This window comes from Leucopleurus acutus (genome assembly GCF_964270905.1).
Source record: "Leucopleurus acutus genome assembly, chromosome: 11".
Taxonomy (NCBI): domain Eukaryota; kingdom Metazoa; phylum Chordata; class Mammalia; order Artiodactyla; family Delphinidae; genus Leucopleurus; species Leucopleurus acutus.
The window spans coordinates 37,830,925-37,849,196 of NC_139152.1; the positions used below are offsets into that span (position 1 = coordinate 37,830,925).

Sequence of the window (18,272 nt, forward strand, 5' to 3'; positions counted from 1 at the left end):
TTTTCTCTTTTCCAATTAAGCCCATCTAGTCATATTTTTTTATTTCAGATATTATGTTTTTCAGCTCTAGAAATTCCATTTGATTCTCTTCTATATTGTCCCACATTCATCTTAGTTATGTTCATATTTTCCTTTAAATCCTTCAACATATTTAATAATAGTTGTTTTAATGTTCTTGTCTGCTAGTGTCACTATTTTTATTGTTTCTGGGTCTTTTTTTTGTTGAAACTGAGTTTTGCCTTAGTTATGAGTCATGTTTCCCACTTCCTTTGTACATCTAGTAATTTTTTACTAGATATAGGTATTGGGACTGTTACATTATTTAGTGTCTGTTTTTTGGTGTCTTCCAAGAATGTTGCACATTGTTCTGGCATACTTTTAACTAATATATGGATAGTTGTTTTTAAGTTTTGTTATGACGAATACAGGACTAGTTTATCTTTATTCCTAAGGTATGGTCTTTTTTGGACCTGAATTAGCTGGGTGTATATACATATATATAGAGAGAGAGAGAGAAAATATACATATATATATATATATATATATATATATATATAAAATGTCTTCTCAGTTTAGTAATTGCTATGACCTCTTGGGTTTATTATCTCTGTATCGTTGTCTAGAAAGAGTGTTTATGTAAAGATATGAGGCAATCACTGAGCTCACCTCATTTGCTTCCCATGTTTCAGTGATTACGGTTTTGCATTACTCTTGCCCAGTCTGTGAAAACAATTGTTTTATATATATTGGTTTATGATGAGATGACTACTGCAGTACCGTTACGGCCTGAGCAAAATTTTCTTCCAAGCATTTTTCATAGATTTTAATTTTATATATATTTTTACCCATAAGACTTTTTTTAGTATTTTATTTATTCAGCATTTATTTTGATTTAAATCACATCTACCTTTTCATGCATTATTTTTTCCCAGTGCAGGTTTGAAGATATTTTTCATTTGTCAGAAAATGTCTTTATTTCAGTTTTATTCTTTTTTGTGTGTGTGTGTGGCACGTGGGCCTCCCACCTCTGCAGCCTCTCCCGTCGCGGAGCACAGGCTCCGGATGCGCAGGCCCAGTGGCCACGGCCCACGGGCCCAGCCGCTCCGCGGCATGTGGGATCCTCCCGGACCGGGGCACGAACCCGCGTCCCCCACACCGGCAGGCGGACTCCCAACCACTGCGCCACCAGGGAAGCCCTTTCAGTTTTATTCTTGAAGAGCAATTTCACTGTGTAAAGATTCTACTTTGGCAGATATTTTCTTCCATCACTTTGAAAATATCCCATTGTCCTCTGGCTTCCATTATTTCTTTTACAAAGTTTCTTGTAATTTTAGTTGTCTTTTTCAAGGTTATCTGTCCCTTTTTCCACCTTTGCATTTAAGATTTTTGTCTTTGCTTTTCAGGAATTTTATTATCATGCTCCTACACATTTTATTTATCTTTTCTTGGAGTTTGGAATGCTTCTTAAATCTATGGTGTGGCATCTTTCAATTGATTTAGAAAATTCTCGACCCTGTCTTTTCAAATATTGTTTTTGCCCATTCTTTCTGTCTTTGCTCAGGAACTACAATTAATTTTATGTTAGAACTTTTCACTGTATGTGTCTTGAATGCTTTTATTCTGTTCATCCTTTTGTCTCCTTATGCTTCTAACTTGGTATTTTTTTCTGCCATCTCTTCCAATCACTAATTCTTCCTTGAGTTGACTCTAATTCTTTGTTAAATCTGTCCATTGAGTTCTTATTTTCAGTTCTAGAATTTCTATTTAGCTATTTCTTATAGTTTCTACTTACATGCCAGACTTTTCGATTTTATCTTCTATTTCTTTGTTTATTTTCCATGATCATTTAAAATTCCACTCTGATATCTTTATTTGAAAATCCTGTGGCCCTTTTTTCTTGGTTATTGAATATTGTCTTATTCCTTCATATGCCTAGTTCTTTTTTATTGTTACCAAACATTTTTTATCATGAGTTTTTTTTGCAGTGAGTCATTCTGGTGGTGGACTTTTTCTCAGATCAGTAACTTTAAATGCAAAGGAACTTTAATTCCCAAAACTAAAATACAATCATTTAGAAAATACATCAGAATGTTTAGAAATAAACAGTGAACTAATGGCCCATGTGCTTCTTCATTCGTAGGGAAGTAACAAGATAAAATGGCATAGAAAAGTTAAAATTAAAGTTCATTTTGTATAGACATATTAATATATAGGCAATTGTTTCTTAGCCTGAAAAATATTAAGCAGTGGATTTTGACTGATTTCCTCTGTCTTACGGGTCAAAAAACAGTTTGTTAGTATGGAATACTGGAAAGGAAACCTAAATATCTGGGTTACAAATTTGTGAACACAGATACTTCACCACTTGCTGTTTGATTTTCTTCTAGATGTAGATTTACTCAGTAGCAAGCCAGCTATGTCTCAGGAGTCTATAAATAGGAATACTGTGACTGTATGCAGTTTACTAATGGAATTAATGACTATCATAATTTTTAAGTACTGATGAGCATAGACACTATTTCTAGATATTTTCCATAGCTATAAAGTGATCTGAAAATATCTGATTCATGTCGGTGACAGTGTCAGAGTTTCTGCTATTACTACTGTGGTTCGTTTTCTAACATTCAGAGTTGAAGAAAATGCTAAGGAAATGCTAAATTTTAGTTAGAGGTTAATGAACATGAAGATGTCATTTTTTTCTCCTCATTCATGTTCATAGATGCCCTGTATTTTTCACAGACCTTTTAGGGATCTGTGGGCCCTAGGCCAAAATGACACCTTTGAACTATAGAAAAATCTAGCATTTGTGTCAAAGAACTAAGTACATAGAATACAATGATATCTACTTGAACTAAAAATAGTAGAACTATTATAGTTTTAGTATGTGTGACTATTTTTAAAGTAATAGAATAGTTATTTCAAATTGTCAGAACTAAGTGTAATAATTTCTCATTACAGTTTTGGAAAGACATTGTTGATGATAATGAAGTACGTGACCTCATTTCTGACAGAAACAAGTCTCATGGTAAGTCAATGAGAAAATATTTTAAATAACTTTGAAATATCAATAATAATAAGTGAAATATCAGTTTAAGTAAAATATGTTTTCTTCTCTTGTAGAAGGTACATCAGGAGAATGGATTTGGGAATCTTTATTTCATCCACCTAGAAAGCTGGGCATTAATGATATTGAAGGACAACGGGTACTTCAGATTGCAGTGATTTTGCGAAATCTTTCCTTTGAGGAGGGCAATGTTAAGCTCTTGGCAGCTAATCGTACCTGTCTCCGTTTCCTATTACTTTCTGCACATAGTCATTTTATTTCTCTAAGGCAATTAGGCCTTGACACATTAGGAAATATTGCAGCTGAGGTAAGCATGTGACAGTAGCTTAAAACAGTTTTTATAGTTAGCACAATATTTACTTTAAAATTTTAGGATGTGGGATTGTTATATTTGCCATAATTATAGAATATTAAATGCTTACATATAGTTTTTGCCTAAAGGTATTACACACTTTTGTGGAAAAAGAGAAATATTTGAAATGATGCTCCAGATTCATTGATGGCTATTCTCACAGTAATTACATTTTTTAAAGTTACGTAACATTGTTCGGCTCATTTTTATTAAATTTGAAATATACATTTGGATCTAAATTGGAAGAAGCCTACCTAAACAGTAGTGTCCTTTTTTTTTTTTCCAGCTTTTATTGGATCCTGTTGATTTCAAAACTACTCATCTGATGTTTCATACTGTTACAAAATGCCTGATGTCAAGGGATAGATTTTTAAAGATGAGGGGTAAGCGCTCACTTAAGTTTCTCATTGTCTAAAGTACACAAGCTTTTTATCATCTTTTAAAAGACAAATACATGTTTGTGTGTGTATGCTTTTCAGGCATGGAAATTTTGGGAAATCTTTGCAAAGCAGAGGATAATGGTGTTTTGATTTGTGAATATGTCGATCAGGACTCATACAGAGAGATCATTTGTCATCTCACTTTACCTGATGTGCTGCTCGTAATCTCAACACTTGAGGTGCTATATATGCTCACAGAAATGGGAGATGTAGCTTGCACAAAAATTGCAAAAGTAGAAAAGAGCATAGGTAAGACTAAACCACAAAAAGCATTTAAGTTATTTTCTTTATTAAGGAAAAAATATTTAATGTGGTTGCTGTAAAAAATCACAATTGATATTTGGGGTTTACTGTTTATTTTGAGGAGTCATTACCCTTTCAGACACGCTTGTTTGTGTTATTCTTTCTGTCTATTTTAGATAAGCAAGAAACTTCTATTATGTGTAAACCAGGATGCATGTGGCTATCAGTAATCTTTACTTCTTCTCTTTATTTCTATTACTATATATTAAATTTGAAATCAACAAGATGGCTATGTCTGACTCTGGGGGGCAGGTCCATCTGTTTCAAGTGGTCAGCTGCTACTATTAAGCAACTAAAGCTGAGTGGAACAAGCTTCCTTCTCTTCCTAGAAATGCTAGTAGTGGTATTATCTTCAAAATCATTGAACTCACCTTCAATGAGTTCAATGGGTTGTCAGTTTTAAACACACTTACTAAAACAAGTCACGTTAACATTTTACTCAGTGATTCAAATGATTTCTTTCTTTGACATAAATATTAAAATCAGAGTTAATAAAGATTTGGCTTGAAAAGTATTACTATTGAGAAATTAAGCTGTACTTTCCATTATCAGTGGTTCCTAAATCTGACTACACATCAGAATCACTTGGGAAGTTTTTTAAAAATGAAGATAGTTAACAGCCACTCCAGAGCTTCTAAATCAGTCTTCAGAGATTGAGCCTAAAAATCTTTTTTAAGGATCCACAGATAATTCTGATGTACAATGATTCACAGACTGGCATTTGAGAAGCAGCGTTTTATATATGTATAGCATGTGTTTTTCAACGATGTCATTGTTTTACAATATTATTGACTAATAACTGTTGGTTTTTATTTTAGACATGTTAGTGTGTCTGGTTTCCATGGATATTCAGATGTTTGGCCCCGATGCACTGGCTGCAGTAAAACTCGTCGAACATCCAAGTTCCAGTCATCAAATTTTATCTGAAATTAGGCCACAAGCTGTAGAGCAAGTGCAAACCCAGACCCATGTAGCATCTGCCCCAGGTTAGCGTTTTTGTATAATCTTTTTCAGTGTGGTTATTGGTATGTCAGATTTAATACTACAGATAAATTTAAATATGCAGCACAGGGAACTGATATTTTATAGTAGAGTAGCCTAAATGAGAATTGAGTATGTACTTTAATTTCTTAGACATTATACATTCCAGGAGCAGCAGGATCAACGTGAGCACAGAGGAAGAATAGTATAATAGAGAAATGAAGTTGAGAAGGATTTAGAGTAGTGTGAGGGATTAGATATTATTCACAACTGTGAAAGTATTAAGTGCCCTAATGGGTTTGTGATTTCAGTCATTGGAAATTGATAGACCAGGAATTGGGTAATCATATGCTGCCTTATAATTCTCTCAGGTGGTCATCAGAATACATAAGTATAATACCCCTATTATTTCTAAATCTTGGACCAAACACCACAGAATCAGTAGGATCAGACATCTGCGCATGTGTATACAAATGCGAATACATGTGTATATACCTGTACTTGTGCACCCTTCCTAGGATCCCATGGGTCAATGCTATTTAATTCAAATATCTTTAATTAGAATTCGGACCTGTCCTTCAGCTCTTGGACTTCTTTCTCCTGGTTCATTATGAGTTACAATTTTTATATTTTAGCACTCTCAGCCTTTTTGTTCTCCACCTTCATTTGTCCTAACAAAAACAGTCCATCTTTCATCTCACCTGCTCTCTTACCATTCCCAAGACATTTCTCTTTCCTTGTTTTTTAATGGAGGATGCTCACTTTCTCAGTTGATCTTAACACTTTGTAGTTACTCTGGGAGCTGTGTGGCATGAATTTCTTCAACTTCTTCCCCCTTCCCTTATAAACTTATTAGTATCTGAACTCATTCTCCTTCAACCCCTTGTGTCAGGAAGAGATGTTAACTACTTCTGAATCTGTACTCTGAATATCAGTCTTTCCCAGCTACTCATTCCTATATCTTAAACCTCTTTTTCTTTACTTGCTTCTTCAGCCTAGAAATACATTTAGATCTTTCTCAACCTCTCCCACTATCCTTAAAACAAAAATCTCATTATCCTTAATCTTTAACTACCACATTCTTTTAATCACCAAATCTTGTTGAGTCTTCCTAAATACTCTATCTGGCCTTTTTGATTGCCAGTACTTATGACTCAGTGCAGACTCTCCTCATCTCTCTCCAGCTGTCTTGTTCTCCTCTCATTTAATATTATCAAAATTGTATACTCTATTTACACAAAGTATGTAATATGTATCCCATATCTCATTGATTTCCATTATGTCTTTCTGCATTATATGGTAGAGTTGTATCATATGTGCATTTAACTTACTTGAATTCAACTAACAGAACTGGACAGGAATAGAAGGCATGAAATAAGTAGATAATTTTGACTGCTGATCTATTCAGTGAGCTTTCACCCATAGGCAGTAGATGTTAAAGAGCCCAATACATATTGGAGAATCGATGATCAGAAATTAATATTTCTCAACCTTGAAAAGGAAATGAAACAGTTCATACTGCCAGTTAAGTGGGTAGTGGGGGTATACTTTTATTCTTAAAGGAGAAACTTTTAAATTAATTTAAAAGATTAAGTTAATTGAGGGCCATAGAGAAACTGTGTTCAACAAAGAGTGGAATTAATAGATTGTCAGTGATACATTGAACTATAATGGGTCATTTGAAGAATATTCAAAGGTAATTTTGATGAAAACTACTATTTTTTGCCTTATTGCTGACCTGTGACCTTAACAAATGAACCCACCCCCCAAACTAAGAGTTGATCCTCATTGGCAAATGGATAAAATTAAATATTGAGAGTTGTGGCTTGCTTGTGTAGTAGTAAGTCATTGATAGAAGTTTGAATAGGCCTCTAAGAACCTAAAAGAGTTCATTTTTGAGCTGGTGAGCACTTTATTATTTGCTCATCGTGAATGACAACTCTGAATTGTTTGATTAGTTAAAACACTTATTGTTTGGCTTTTCCCCCCATAGTTTGTTTAATACTGCTTTCTAATGGAATGGTCCTCTTCAAACTTTTTGCTCACTTCTGCTCATCACTATGAAAACTTGCATGACCTTTCACCCATTTTTAAGTTGACATCTGAATTTCTTTGTCATAATTTAAATAGTTGCAAATAATATGTTTTTGTGTATATTAAATTGATATTTCAAAATAAAAGTTACAATACTTTTTGTATCCAGTGGAATATTGATGCTTACCACCATCCATTTAAAAAATAACACAAACTCGTAATATTAGAAATTTTATACTATCCCTCTTTCTCCTTGAACTCATATCCACCACCCTATCAATGCTTACCTAGACATTTTAATTTAAAGTTTTTCAGGCTTCTGTTGTAAAGCTCTAAGTGTTTAAAAATTTATTTTATTGTTACAAGTTTTAGTAATAGTACATAAATCAATAGTAAATATATTACAGATTTTTGTAAATAATTAAATAAAAGATACAATTATTGGAAGTATATCTCTTAATGAGATAGACAAGACATTGTTCCCCTTGTTCTCTGGAAAGTATTACTCTAGTGTGTCGCTGAATGAATTTTTTTTTTTTTGTGGTACGCGGGCCTCTCGCTGTTGTGGCCTCTCCCGTTGCGGAGCACAGGCTCCGGACGCGCAGGCTCAGCGGCCATGGCTCACGGGCCTAGCCGCTTCGCAGCATGTGGGATCTTCCCGGACCGGGGCACGAACCCGTGTCCCCTGCATCGGCAGGCGGACTCTCAACCACTGTGCCACCAGGGAAGCCCTGAATGAATATTTTTTATTGCTAGAATAAAATTGGGTTCAGCATTAATTTTATCTGTTTTTCCTTTTTATAGATTTAAGTTGGAAATCTAGTTCACATCAATAAATAGATGAGGGTAGAACTTAAAATTCTTTAAATTTCTTCAGAATTATCTAAAAATTATTAAAATTGTATTTAATGATCTTCTGACATTTTGAGTTCTCCTTTGTTTTGGTTGAAATCAAAGAATTAACAGTACTTGACTTGTAAAATTATTTGTTGCCCAGTCATTATATATACTTACTTTTAAGTCTATTGAAAATGTATCAAAAAGATATTAACAAGATATGACTGTAAATTATAAGTTGCTACTCTTTTACTTAGATGTACCTTGTTTAACCTAATATATTCAGGAAGTGTTAGCACAGTGGTTCTCAAACTTTACAGTGCATCGGAGTCACCCAGTGGGCTTAAGTGCTGATTTCTGGGCTCCATGCCCTGAATTTCTGATTCAGGTGGATCGGAGAATTTTCATTTCTAACAAGTTCCCATGAGATGCTGATGCTTCAGGTCAGGGCACTATACTTTGAGGACCACTGGGTTAGGAATATTTACATAGCTTTTTATCATGTGCATGAATACATTTTTGTCAAAGTCTTGGCACTGGAGATTTACCTCATTCAGTTATGGAAAATGTCTGCCACATAATCTAACGGTTAAAGTTAGTCTTTATTATCAAAAGTGTCTTGCCTCAATTTGTTATTTAGAAAAAGTCCAACCTTATTTTTCAATCCAAGAAAACATGTTACTTTGTGTTCCCATTGATACCTTCCTTATTTCAGAATTCTGAGATAGTTAAACTTGTCATGAGTTTGTCATGTGAATGAAATAAGATGCCACCACCTTCAGTATTACTTTAAAATATTCTGACTGCTTTACTTACACAAGATTGTCTCAAAAGTAATACACTCTTTGATAGGAATTGAGGGATAGAGGAGGAAAGGACATTAAGCAAAAATTGTCATCACTTTATAATATATCTGAATTCAGAACACACCAAAGGGCCACCCAATTTCTAATGCCCTACATTGCCCTTAACTATAATATATAAAACACTGGGATAGACCAGAAGCCCTACCCTAATACCTTGGTTTAAAGAAGTTTTGTGGACACTAATATTTCCACTTCTCCCTTTGGTATTCCAGAGGTTTTTACACCATCGTCATCATCATCGTAGCTAACATAGTAACACTTACGTGCCAGGCATTGTTTTAAGTGACTTACATATAAACTCCTCTAATCCTCATGACGATCTATGAGGTCAATGTATTGTTACTTTTCCCCATTTTATAGTCAGAGAGGTTAAATAGCTTTTCCAGCTAGTGAGTGATGGAACTTTAGAGCCAGCCTCTCTGGCTCCAGAGTCATGCATTTAACTGTATCTTACAGTGCTGTAAAGGATGGGTGAGAGTTAAGACTTCCTATTCCAAGATGGTTAAAGAGCAGTCATCAAAGAGGAGGTCATGTTTTCAGGCAAAGCAGTTTTAGGAGGGAATATATACAAAACTTTGAGTATCTGAAAATTGATTCCTCTTAAAGTATAAGTGCTTTGTATCCTTTGGAATGTCTTCAGGTATCCTGAGGACAATGCTTTTCATTTTGTAGCCACTTTTATAGTAATTATACATTTCAGGTTTATGCTTTTAATTTAATTGAGGCTGTATCATTCTTTATGCATTGTTTATAAACTTTCTCATAATTTCAACATAGTTTCTAATGTTTCCTGCAATAGGTTGTTATTTGATTCAGATTTCATCAGAGTAGGGTATACTCTGAGAGTATAATTAATGATGAAAAGGGGAGATTTCTACATAGGTTTAGGCCCTAGAAGGGTATTTTCTATAACAGTGTCATCAAGTTAGAGAAGAAAAAAGATAGGCTGGGGTTGCCCAAGGAAAATAATTTTGGTTCTAATTATTATGTTCTATTAAGAAGCAGAATATCACAATACGGCTTCTGAAATGTGACAGACCTGAATTCAAATTCAGCACCCCTAAAAGAAGGCTTTCCAGCTACACCCTATCTCTAGCTCTGCTAATTCCGTCATGTGTTCGTTTGTGAACTTAATTTCTGAGCTTTAATTTTTTCATTTGCAAAACGGGGACAGTTAAATTTAGAACTATATAGAAGATTAAAACAAATCACCTAAATATAAATGGCTTAATACAGAATAAATATTTACAACTGGCCGGCTGCTGTTAGCTGTATCCCAGTGGAAGCCTGGGGTCTCATCAGACAAAGGTCAAGATTACTTCAGATCATTCACAGATTGGGCTGAGCTGTGGGGCTCCTCTAGTTCCCATAATTTAGAAATTCATTTGTTTTTTTTTTTGAGGGTTCTGAGAAGTTTTGCTAAAATGTCACCTGAAAAAAAGTAGATACATTTTGTAGGTTTAAAAAGTATAAGTTAATAATGCTAATTCAATGGTGAAACAGTATAATTTTTATCTATAAATATGTAAGATTCATATTTTATTATAAACTTATTGTAATATGACTAAGTTTATATTATCTCTTATTTTTCTTGTTTTCATTAGTTCCAACATAGAAGTTAGCTATTTGTTCATCATACCCAGAAATTTTATATACGCCACTTATAGAGTTAATGTTAATCTTTTAAATTCAGAAGTGAAATTATTTGTGATGCAATCTGCTTCTGTAACTAAACTGAGAGATGCTTATTTATTGATGTGTTGTGCTGTGTGACCTTCGCCTAGTTATTTTAATCACTTTGAGTCTCAGGTTCCCACCTCACAGAATTAAGAAAGGTAATATAGATAAAGTTAAAACTCAGTGTCTGACAATGGAAAAAATAGAGTTTATATTAGTGAAATAATCCATATTATCATTATTATTCAGATGATTGCGAGGTTAAAAAAATAGTTTGTATGAAGCATCTAAGATAGTGCCTGGTATAATATGTGCTCCATTATAAGTTTCTTTCTCAAATTTGTATATTTTCAATATGTTTATACACCTTTTTAAAAGGTATTGTCAATATTAATTGGTTCAGTATCCATTAACTAAATATGGCATATAGTTTTAAAAAATGATGTAGCTAATGTATTTTTTTCTTTAGCTTCCAGAGCAGTTGTAGCACAGCATGTTGCTCCACCTCCAGGAATAGTGGAAATAGATAGTGAGAAGTTTGCTTGTCAGTGGTAAGTGGTCTATTTCTATTAAGGCTTTATCCTTGGGAAGAATAAAGCAAATGAGAAAAGGAAATGTATTTCAGCAGTCATCCAGAATGTTTTACTCTGTATTTCTTTTTAGTTAGGGTAGGATATCATTTATACAAAGAAAGGGCAATGTAAAATCACTTCACCTGTATTTTGGAATAGTTTGAAAAAAAAATATTTATCGGAATTTTCAGAGTTAAAATAGTCTTTGACTAGAATTTCATTAAATTACACCACTCCTTTTCAAGTAAAATTTGTGTTAAAAAGTTATCATTGGCTTTGTAGAAAATAAGGTTTGTCAGATTATAGAATTTGCTTTCTTAAATTAATGTTTTATTAAAACTGAATTGGACTGACTTTAAGAAAATAGAACCAGATTTTGTTGTTAAATGTCCCTCTTTTTGAGCAAAAGCAAAGCTTCTCATTCATTGCTAGTTAATTTTTCCTTTTTGTGAGTAGTAAGGGGTAACTAATCAAATAATAGAATAGCCAGTATGTCTACATTGAAATAATCAACTTGAAAATAATATTTTCTTGAGAAGACTGACTGGTCACATCTCAGCCACTTTCTGAAAAAAAGAAATGTAGACTTGGTTAGAACCGTTTCATTTTTTCATGGCTAGTTGCCTCTACATTGTTTATGAATTTCAACTTTAATTCTTTAGAAGATTAACAGATTGAAATGTAAGATCACTTTTCAATGATGTATTACTTTAAAAAATTTCTTTCTTTGATCCCTTTTCCCCCATTCTCTAACATTATTTTTCTCCCATTCCATGCTCCTGTCACTCTGTGTTCCATATTTTTGGTGCTTTGTTATCTGTGTTCCTATGACTATTTTCTCTACTTTTCCACTTTGCTTAAATCAGGTTTATGGTAATATCTCTAATTATTTGCTTTTTCCTCACGTTCTATATTGTTACACCTTGACCCTTTATATATGATGAATCTTATCCAATAATATTTGGAAATATTTATCTTCTATATTGAAACCAAAACAAGTTTTTTGTGTCTGGTCTTTTTGAAAGCTCAGTACTCAAAGGGTTATGAAAGTTGGAAAAAATATGTACCACATCCAATGTAAAATGTGTGTGTGTGTTATAGACTTGGTCTTATAAATCCCTGTTGCATATTTCTGCCATTTCTAGGGAGGAGGAGGAGAGAAGCATTTTAAACTATTTTATCATAATTATCATTTGATTCAGTTAATAAGAAACAGCTGTAGGTTGGCCTGTCATGTATATGGTGAGTCCTAGAAAGAGTCCTATAAGGATAACTAGGCCTCCAATCCCAATTTATAGGTGAAGTCACTTTATAACAAAGACAAACTGAAGTTTGAATTACCTTGTAATTGATTAGGAATAGAGTCTCGGAAGGGGAAGGGGAGTGTGCAGCATGGGAAGTATCATTGTTTTAGGAAGTAGTTAAAAGCTTTGGGAGAGTTTTTCCTGAAGAAATTTAATCCAAGAGCAACAGAAGTTTAAGTTCAGTTTTTCCTCCATTTGTCACATCGCCAACAACTCTTAATTGGGAACTTCTGTTATATTTTGATTATTACAAGACAGGAACCTGAGTATTCACTGAATAAAATTTGTTGTAGTATATTTGTTGCCAGCAGACCAACCCTGCTGGTGTACTCACATCCCAGTTTTTATATTTGTTGATAATGATTTTTTATACTAAAATAAGTATGATTAAGTAATCTCTTTTTATTTTATTTACTCTGTCTAAAACCTAGCATGTATTTTTGTTAATAATACATGAGACAGTGAAATTTGATTAATAGACATAATTATTAGTTTATAACACATTGCCTTCAAATGGTTTTGTATATTTAAGTATGGACTCTCCTATAGTATATTGCATAATGCCATATATTTTTCTCCTCTTTTAGGTTAAATGCTCATTTTGAAGTAAATCCAGATTGTTCTGTCTCTCGAGCAGAAATGTATTCTGAGTACCTATCAACTTGCAGTAAATTGGCTCGTGGTGGAATCCTAACATCAACTGGATTTTATAAATGTCTTAGGTAGGATTTATATTTCATAACTTTAAATAAAGTCAATTTTCATCATTTACAACACCCCTTGCTCTTTAGAGAACACACCAGCTATCTACCTAGTTTGAAATATCTCCACTACTTGAAATTTTGTATAGTTAGATTGTAGTGTGATGGAAGTTTAAATACAAGGGAATTTTGGAAATCACATCTGGTGTTTGTGGTCAACCATTACTAGGCTTATCAAAGAAAGAAAAGGAAGAAATCACGTTTACTTTTTTTGCACCTACATTTATGCATTAAAGACATGGCTTTCACCCTTTTAAGTCTTGACTAATAGTCTATAACTAAACTCTGTCCTCAAATATTATGGCTTTTTTAATATATATACATTTATTTATTTATCTTTTTATTTTTGGCTGCATTGGGTCTTCGCTGTTGTGCATGGGCTTTCTCTAGTTATGGCGAGTGGGGGCTACTCTTTGTTGCGATGGCTTCTCTTGTTGTGGAGCACAGGTTCCAGGCGTGCAGGCTTCATTAGTTGTGGCTCGTAGGCTTCAGAGCACAGGCTCAGCAGTTGTGGCGTACAGGCTTAGTTGCTCTGCGGCATGTGAGATCTTCCCGGACCCATGTCCCCTGCATTGGCAGGCGGATTCCTAACCACTGCACCACCAGGGAAGTCCCATGGCGTTTTGATATTTTGCAAAGTTCATCAAATAGGCATTGCCTAGATGCAGCTTTTTTGTTAATTACAGTAGAATTGTTTTAAACCCAACAGTGTTAATAAATAATGATTTTTAAAATTGGAGAATTGACCTTTTATATTTAATTCCTTGCTTCCCACCCTTGCAGAATATAACTATGATTCATACTAGTTCATACATAAGTAGCAGTGAATATACTGCTGCCATTCGTGTAGCAGTTAGAAGTTAGTGGTTTTTGTTAATGTGCTAGTTATTAAAACTGAGTATGTGTGTACTTTACAGAACGGTCTTTCCAAATCATACAGTGAAGAGGGTGGAGGATTCCAGTAACAATGGGCAGGCACATATTCATGTAGTAGGAGTAAAAAGGAGGGCTATCCCACTTCCCATTCAGATGTACTATCAGCAGCAACCTGTTTCTACTCCCGTTGTTCGTGTTGATTCTGTTCCTGATGTATCTCCAAGTCCTTCACCCGCAGGTATTAATTTTTATTGTGTTTTAAATTTTACCGATTTAATAAGAAGACTAAATGAAAGCTTATATACCTTTAAGATGTGTAACTTTTCCTTGTTTTTCCAGTAACATTTTATTTCTCGTTCTATTATTTTATCAGATTCATATGATGCAAACTTGTTAATTTCTTAAGACTGTTTTCTCTCAAATTGAGTAAAATAATTTCTACATGCAGCTTTGCAGTCATTTCATTATGAATTTTGACTTTTCCCTATATTTTCAGGAATCCCTCACGGACCACAAACTGTAGGAAACCATTTTCAGAGGACTCCTGTTACCAACCAATCTTCAAGTTTGACTGCAACACAAATGTCTTTTCCAGTACAAGGTGTTCATACCGTGGCACAGACTGTTTCGAGAATTCCACCAAATCCTTCAGTTCATACCCACCAGCAGCAAAATGCTCCGGTGACTGTCATTCAAAATAAAGCTCCAATTCCTTGTGAAGTCGTTAAGGCTACAGTAATCCAGAATTCTATACCCCAGACAGCAGTTCCTGTTAGTATTGCTGTGGGAGGAGGAGCTGCTCAGAGTTCTGTGGTTCAGAATCATAGTACAGGGCCCCAACCTGTTACAGTTGTGAATTCCCAGACATTGCTTCACCATCCATCTGTAATTCCACAACAGTCTCCATTACACACAGTGGTACCGGGACAGATACCTTCCGGCACTCCTGTTACGGTAATTCAACAAGGTGTCCCACAGAGTCATATATTTGGCAGAGTACAGAACATGCCAGCATGTACTTCTGCAGTTTCACAGGGTCAACAGTTAATCACCACATCGCCCCAACCCGTGCAGACTTCGTCTCAGCAGACGTCAGCTGGCGGTCAGCCACAGGACACCGTTCTCATAGCACCCCCACAGTACGTAACGACTTCTGCGTCCAACATTGTCTCGGCAACTTCAGTACAGAATTTTCAGGTAGCTACAGGACAAATGGTTACCATTGCTGGTGTCCCGAGTCCACAGCCCTCAAGGGTAGGGTTTCAGAACATTGCACCCAAACCTCTCCCTTCTCAGCAAGTTTCATCAACGGTGGTCCAACAGCCTATTCAACAACCACAGCAGCCAACCCAACAAAGCGTAGTGATTGTAAGTCAGCCAGCTCAACAAGGTCAAACTTACGCACCAGCCATTCACCAAATTGTTCTTGCTAATCCAGCAGCTCTTCCGGCTGGTCAGGCAGTTCAGCTAGCTGGACAACCAAACATTACTCCATCTTCCTCACCATCACCTGTCCCAGCTACTAACAGCCAGGTCCCTACTGCCGTGTCATCTTCTTCCACCCCTCAGTCACAGGGACCACCTCCTACTGTCAGTCAAATGCTATCTGTGAAAAGGCAGCAACAGCAGCAGCATTCACCAGCACCCCCACCACAACAGGTACAAGTACAAGTTCAGCAGCCACAACAAGTACAAATGCAGGTTCAACCACAGCAAACAAATGCAGGAGTTGGTCAGCCTGCTTCTGGTGAGTCGAGTCTGATAAAACAGTTGCTGCTTCCAAAGCGTGGTCCTTCAACTCCGGGTGGTAAGCTTATTCTCCCAGCTCCACAGATTCCTCCCCCTAATAATGCAAGAGCTCCTAGCCCTCAGGTGGTATACCAGGTGGCCAATAATCAAGCAGCAGGTTTTGGAGTGCAGGGGCAAACTCCAGCTCAGCAGCTATTGGTTGGGCAGCAAAATGTTCAGTTGGTCCAAAGTGCGATGCCACCCACAGGGGGAGTGCAAACCGTGCCCATCTCGAACTTACAAATATTGCCAGGTCCGCTGATCTCAAATAGCCCAGCAACCATTTTCCAAGGGACTTCTGGCAACCAGGTAACTATAACAGTTGTGCCAAATACAAGTTTTGCAACTGCAACTGTGAGTCAGGGAAATGCAACTCAGCTCATTGCTCCAGCAGGAATTACCATGAGCGGGACCCAGGCAGGAGTTGGACTTCAGGTGCAAACGCTTCCAGCCTCTCAAGCATCTCCAGCTGGACAATCATCTTGTACTACTGCTACTCCCCCATTCAAAGGTGATAAAATAATTTGCCAAAAGGAAGAGGAAGCAAAAGAAGCAACAGGTTTACACGTTCATGAACGTAAAATTGAAGTCATGGAGAACCCATCCTGCAGACGAGGAACCACGAACACCAGCAATGGGGATACGAAGGAAAATGAAATGCAGGTGGGAAGTCTTTTAAATGGGAGAAAGTACAGTGACTCAAGTCTACCTCCTTCAAACTCAGGGAAAATTCAAAGTGAGGCTAATCAGTGCTCACTAATCAGTAATGGGCCATCATTAGAATTAGGTGAGAATGGAGCATCTGGAAAACAGAACTCAGAACAAATGGACATGCAGGATATTAAAAGTGATTTGAAAAAACCTCTAGTTAATGGAATCTGTGATTTTGATAAAGGAGATGGTTCTCATTTAAGCAAAAACATTCCAAATCACAAAACTTCCAATCATGTAGGAAATGGTGAGATATCTCCAGTGGAACCACAAGGGACTTTCGATGCCACTCAGCAAGATACTGCCAAAGGTGATCAACTAGAAAGAATTTCTAATGGACCTGTATTAACTTTGGGTGGTTCGCCATCTGTGAGCAGTATACAGGAGGCTTCAAATGTGGCAACACAGCAATTTAGTGGTACTGATTTGCCTAATGGACCTCTAGCTTCAAGTTTGAATTCAGATGTGCCTCAGCAACGCCCAAGTGTAGTTGTCTCACCACATTCTACAACCTCTGTTATACAGGGGCATCAAATCATAGCCGTTCCCCACTCAGGATCAAGAGTGTCCCATTTTCCTGCCCTGTCATCTGACGTTCGGTCTACAAATGGCACAGCAGAATGCAAAACTGTGAAGAGGCCAGCAGAGGATAATGATAGGGAAACAGTCACAGGAATTCCAAATAAAGTGGGAGTTAGAATTGTTACAATCAGTGACCCCAACAATGCTGGCTGCAGTGCAACAATGGTTGCCGTGCCAGCAGGAGCAGATCCAAGCACTGTAGCTAAAGTAGCAATAGAAAGTGCTGTTCAGCAAAAGCAGCAGCACCCATCAACCTACGTACAGAATGTGGTCCCACAGGTGAGTCATTCTCGTATCACGTTTCTCTTACAGAAATCCTGATGTGTTAATATGATTTGAGGGGGAAATGCACTGTTTTTCCATGTTTTACCTTGAAAAGTTAATTGGGTTGGCTCATCAATGTACTTAAGCTGTTGTGCTCTTTTATTTTTCTCTGTTTTTTATAATATTAAACAGTTTTCAGTTGTTAACTTTAGCACATGGTTTAAAGCATCTTTCTATTTTGTTATAGACCCAAATTAGTAATTTTGTAGAGCCAAGCAAGAGAAGCACTTCTAATCTAACGTCTTTGGGGGAATTTTTAAAACGTAACTTAGTCTCCTATGTTAGGGGGGTGCGGGGTTGCTAAGGGTTCTCCAAAAAGGGATTTCTGTATTTGATTTTGACGTGAGTGTATTTTTGTGCCTCCTTTCACAGTACTTTTGTAAAAAAGGTGAATTCCATAAGAATTTTATCAAGTGTGTTATTATATCTATGTATTGAATTAGTTGCCTTTATTCTTTAAAAAGGTTTATTTCTTATAATTTCAATTTGTTTCAGCTATTCCAGTATTTTAAATTTTGTGTCTCTTATTCCTTTTCTCTACTGTCATGTTTCTGCTATTCCCTTTTAATATATACTATCCTGTCTCTGCATGCCGTAGTGAATAAAAGTGTTTTCTTGAATCAGTGCTACTGAATTGAGGGTCCAATCAGCCTGTAAAGATTTTAAGGACAATCTTGTATGCTATTTCCTGGATTACTACTTCTTCATTCTCTCTTTCCTAATTACTACATAGCCAGAGCCTTCTGTGACTGTTGCCAACTGTTCTAGCATTCTTCTGGCTTGGGTTTCTTCTCTGTGCT

General features: G+C 35.9%; 1 protein-coding gene across 1 annotated transcript in view; it reads left to right on the forward strand.

The window, feature by feature from the left end:
• The window catches only part of ARID2 (AT-rich interaction domain 2), a 170,349-nt gene that overhangs the window by 103,138 nt on the left and 48,939 nt on the right, over positions 1–18,272 (forward strand). Inside the window, exons 7-15 of the mRNA XM_082850788.1 lie at positions 2,959–3,025; positions 3,121–3,371; positions 3,703–3,799; positions 3,896–4,105; positions 4,978–5,145; positions 11,024–11,105; positions 13,018–13,152; positions 14,109–14,305; positions 14,564–17,427. Coding sequence (XP_082706914.1) covers positions 2,959–3,025; positions 3,121–3,371; positions 3,703–3,799; positions 3,896–4,105; positions 4,978–5,145; positions 11,024–11,105; positions 13,018–13,152; positions 14,109–14,305; positions 14,564–17,427 — 4,071 coding nt within the window. The remainder of the gene's footprint in view (positions 1–2,958; positions 3,026–3,120; positions 3,372–3,702; positions 3,800–3,895; positions 4,106–4,977; positions 5,146–11,023; positions 11,106–13,017; positions 13,153–14,108; positions 14,306–14,563; positions 17,428–18,272) is intronic.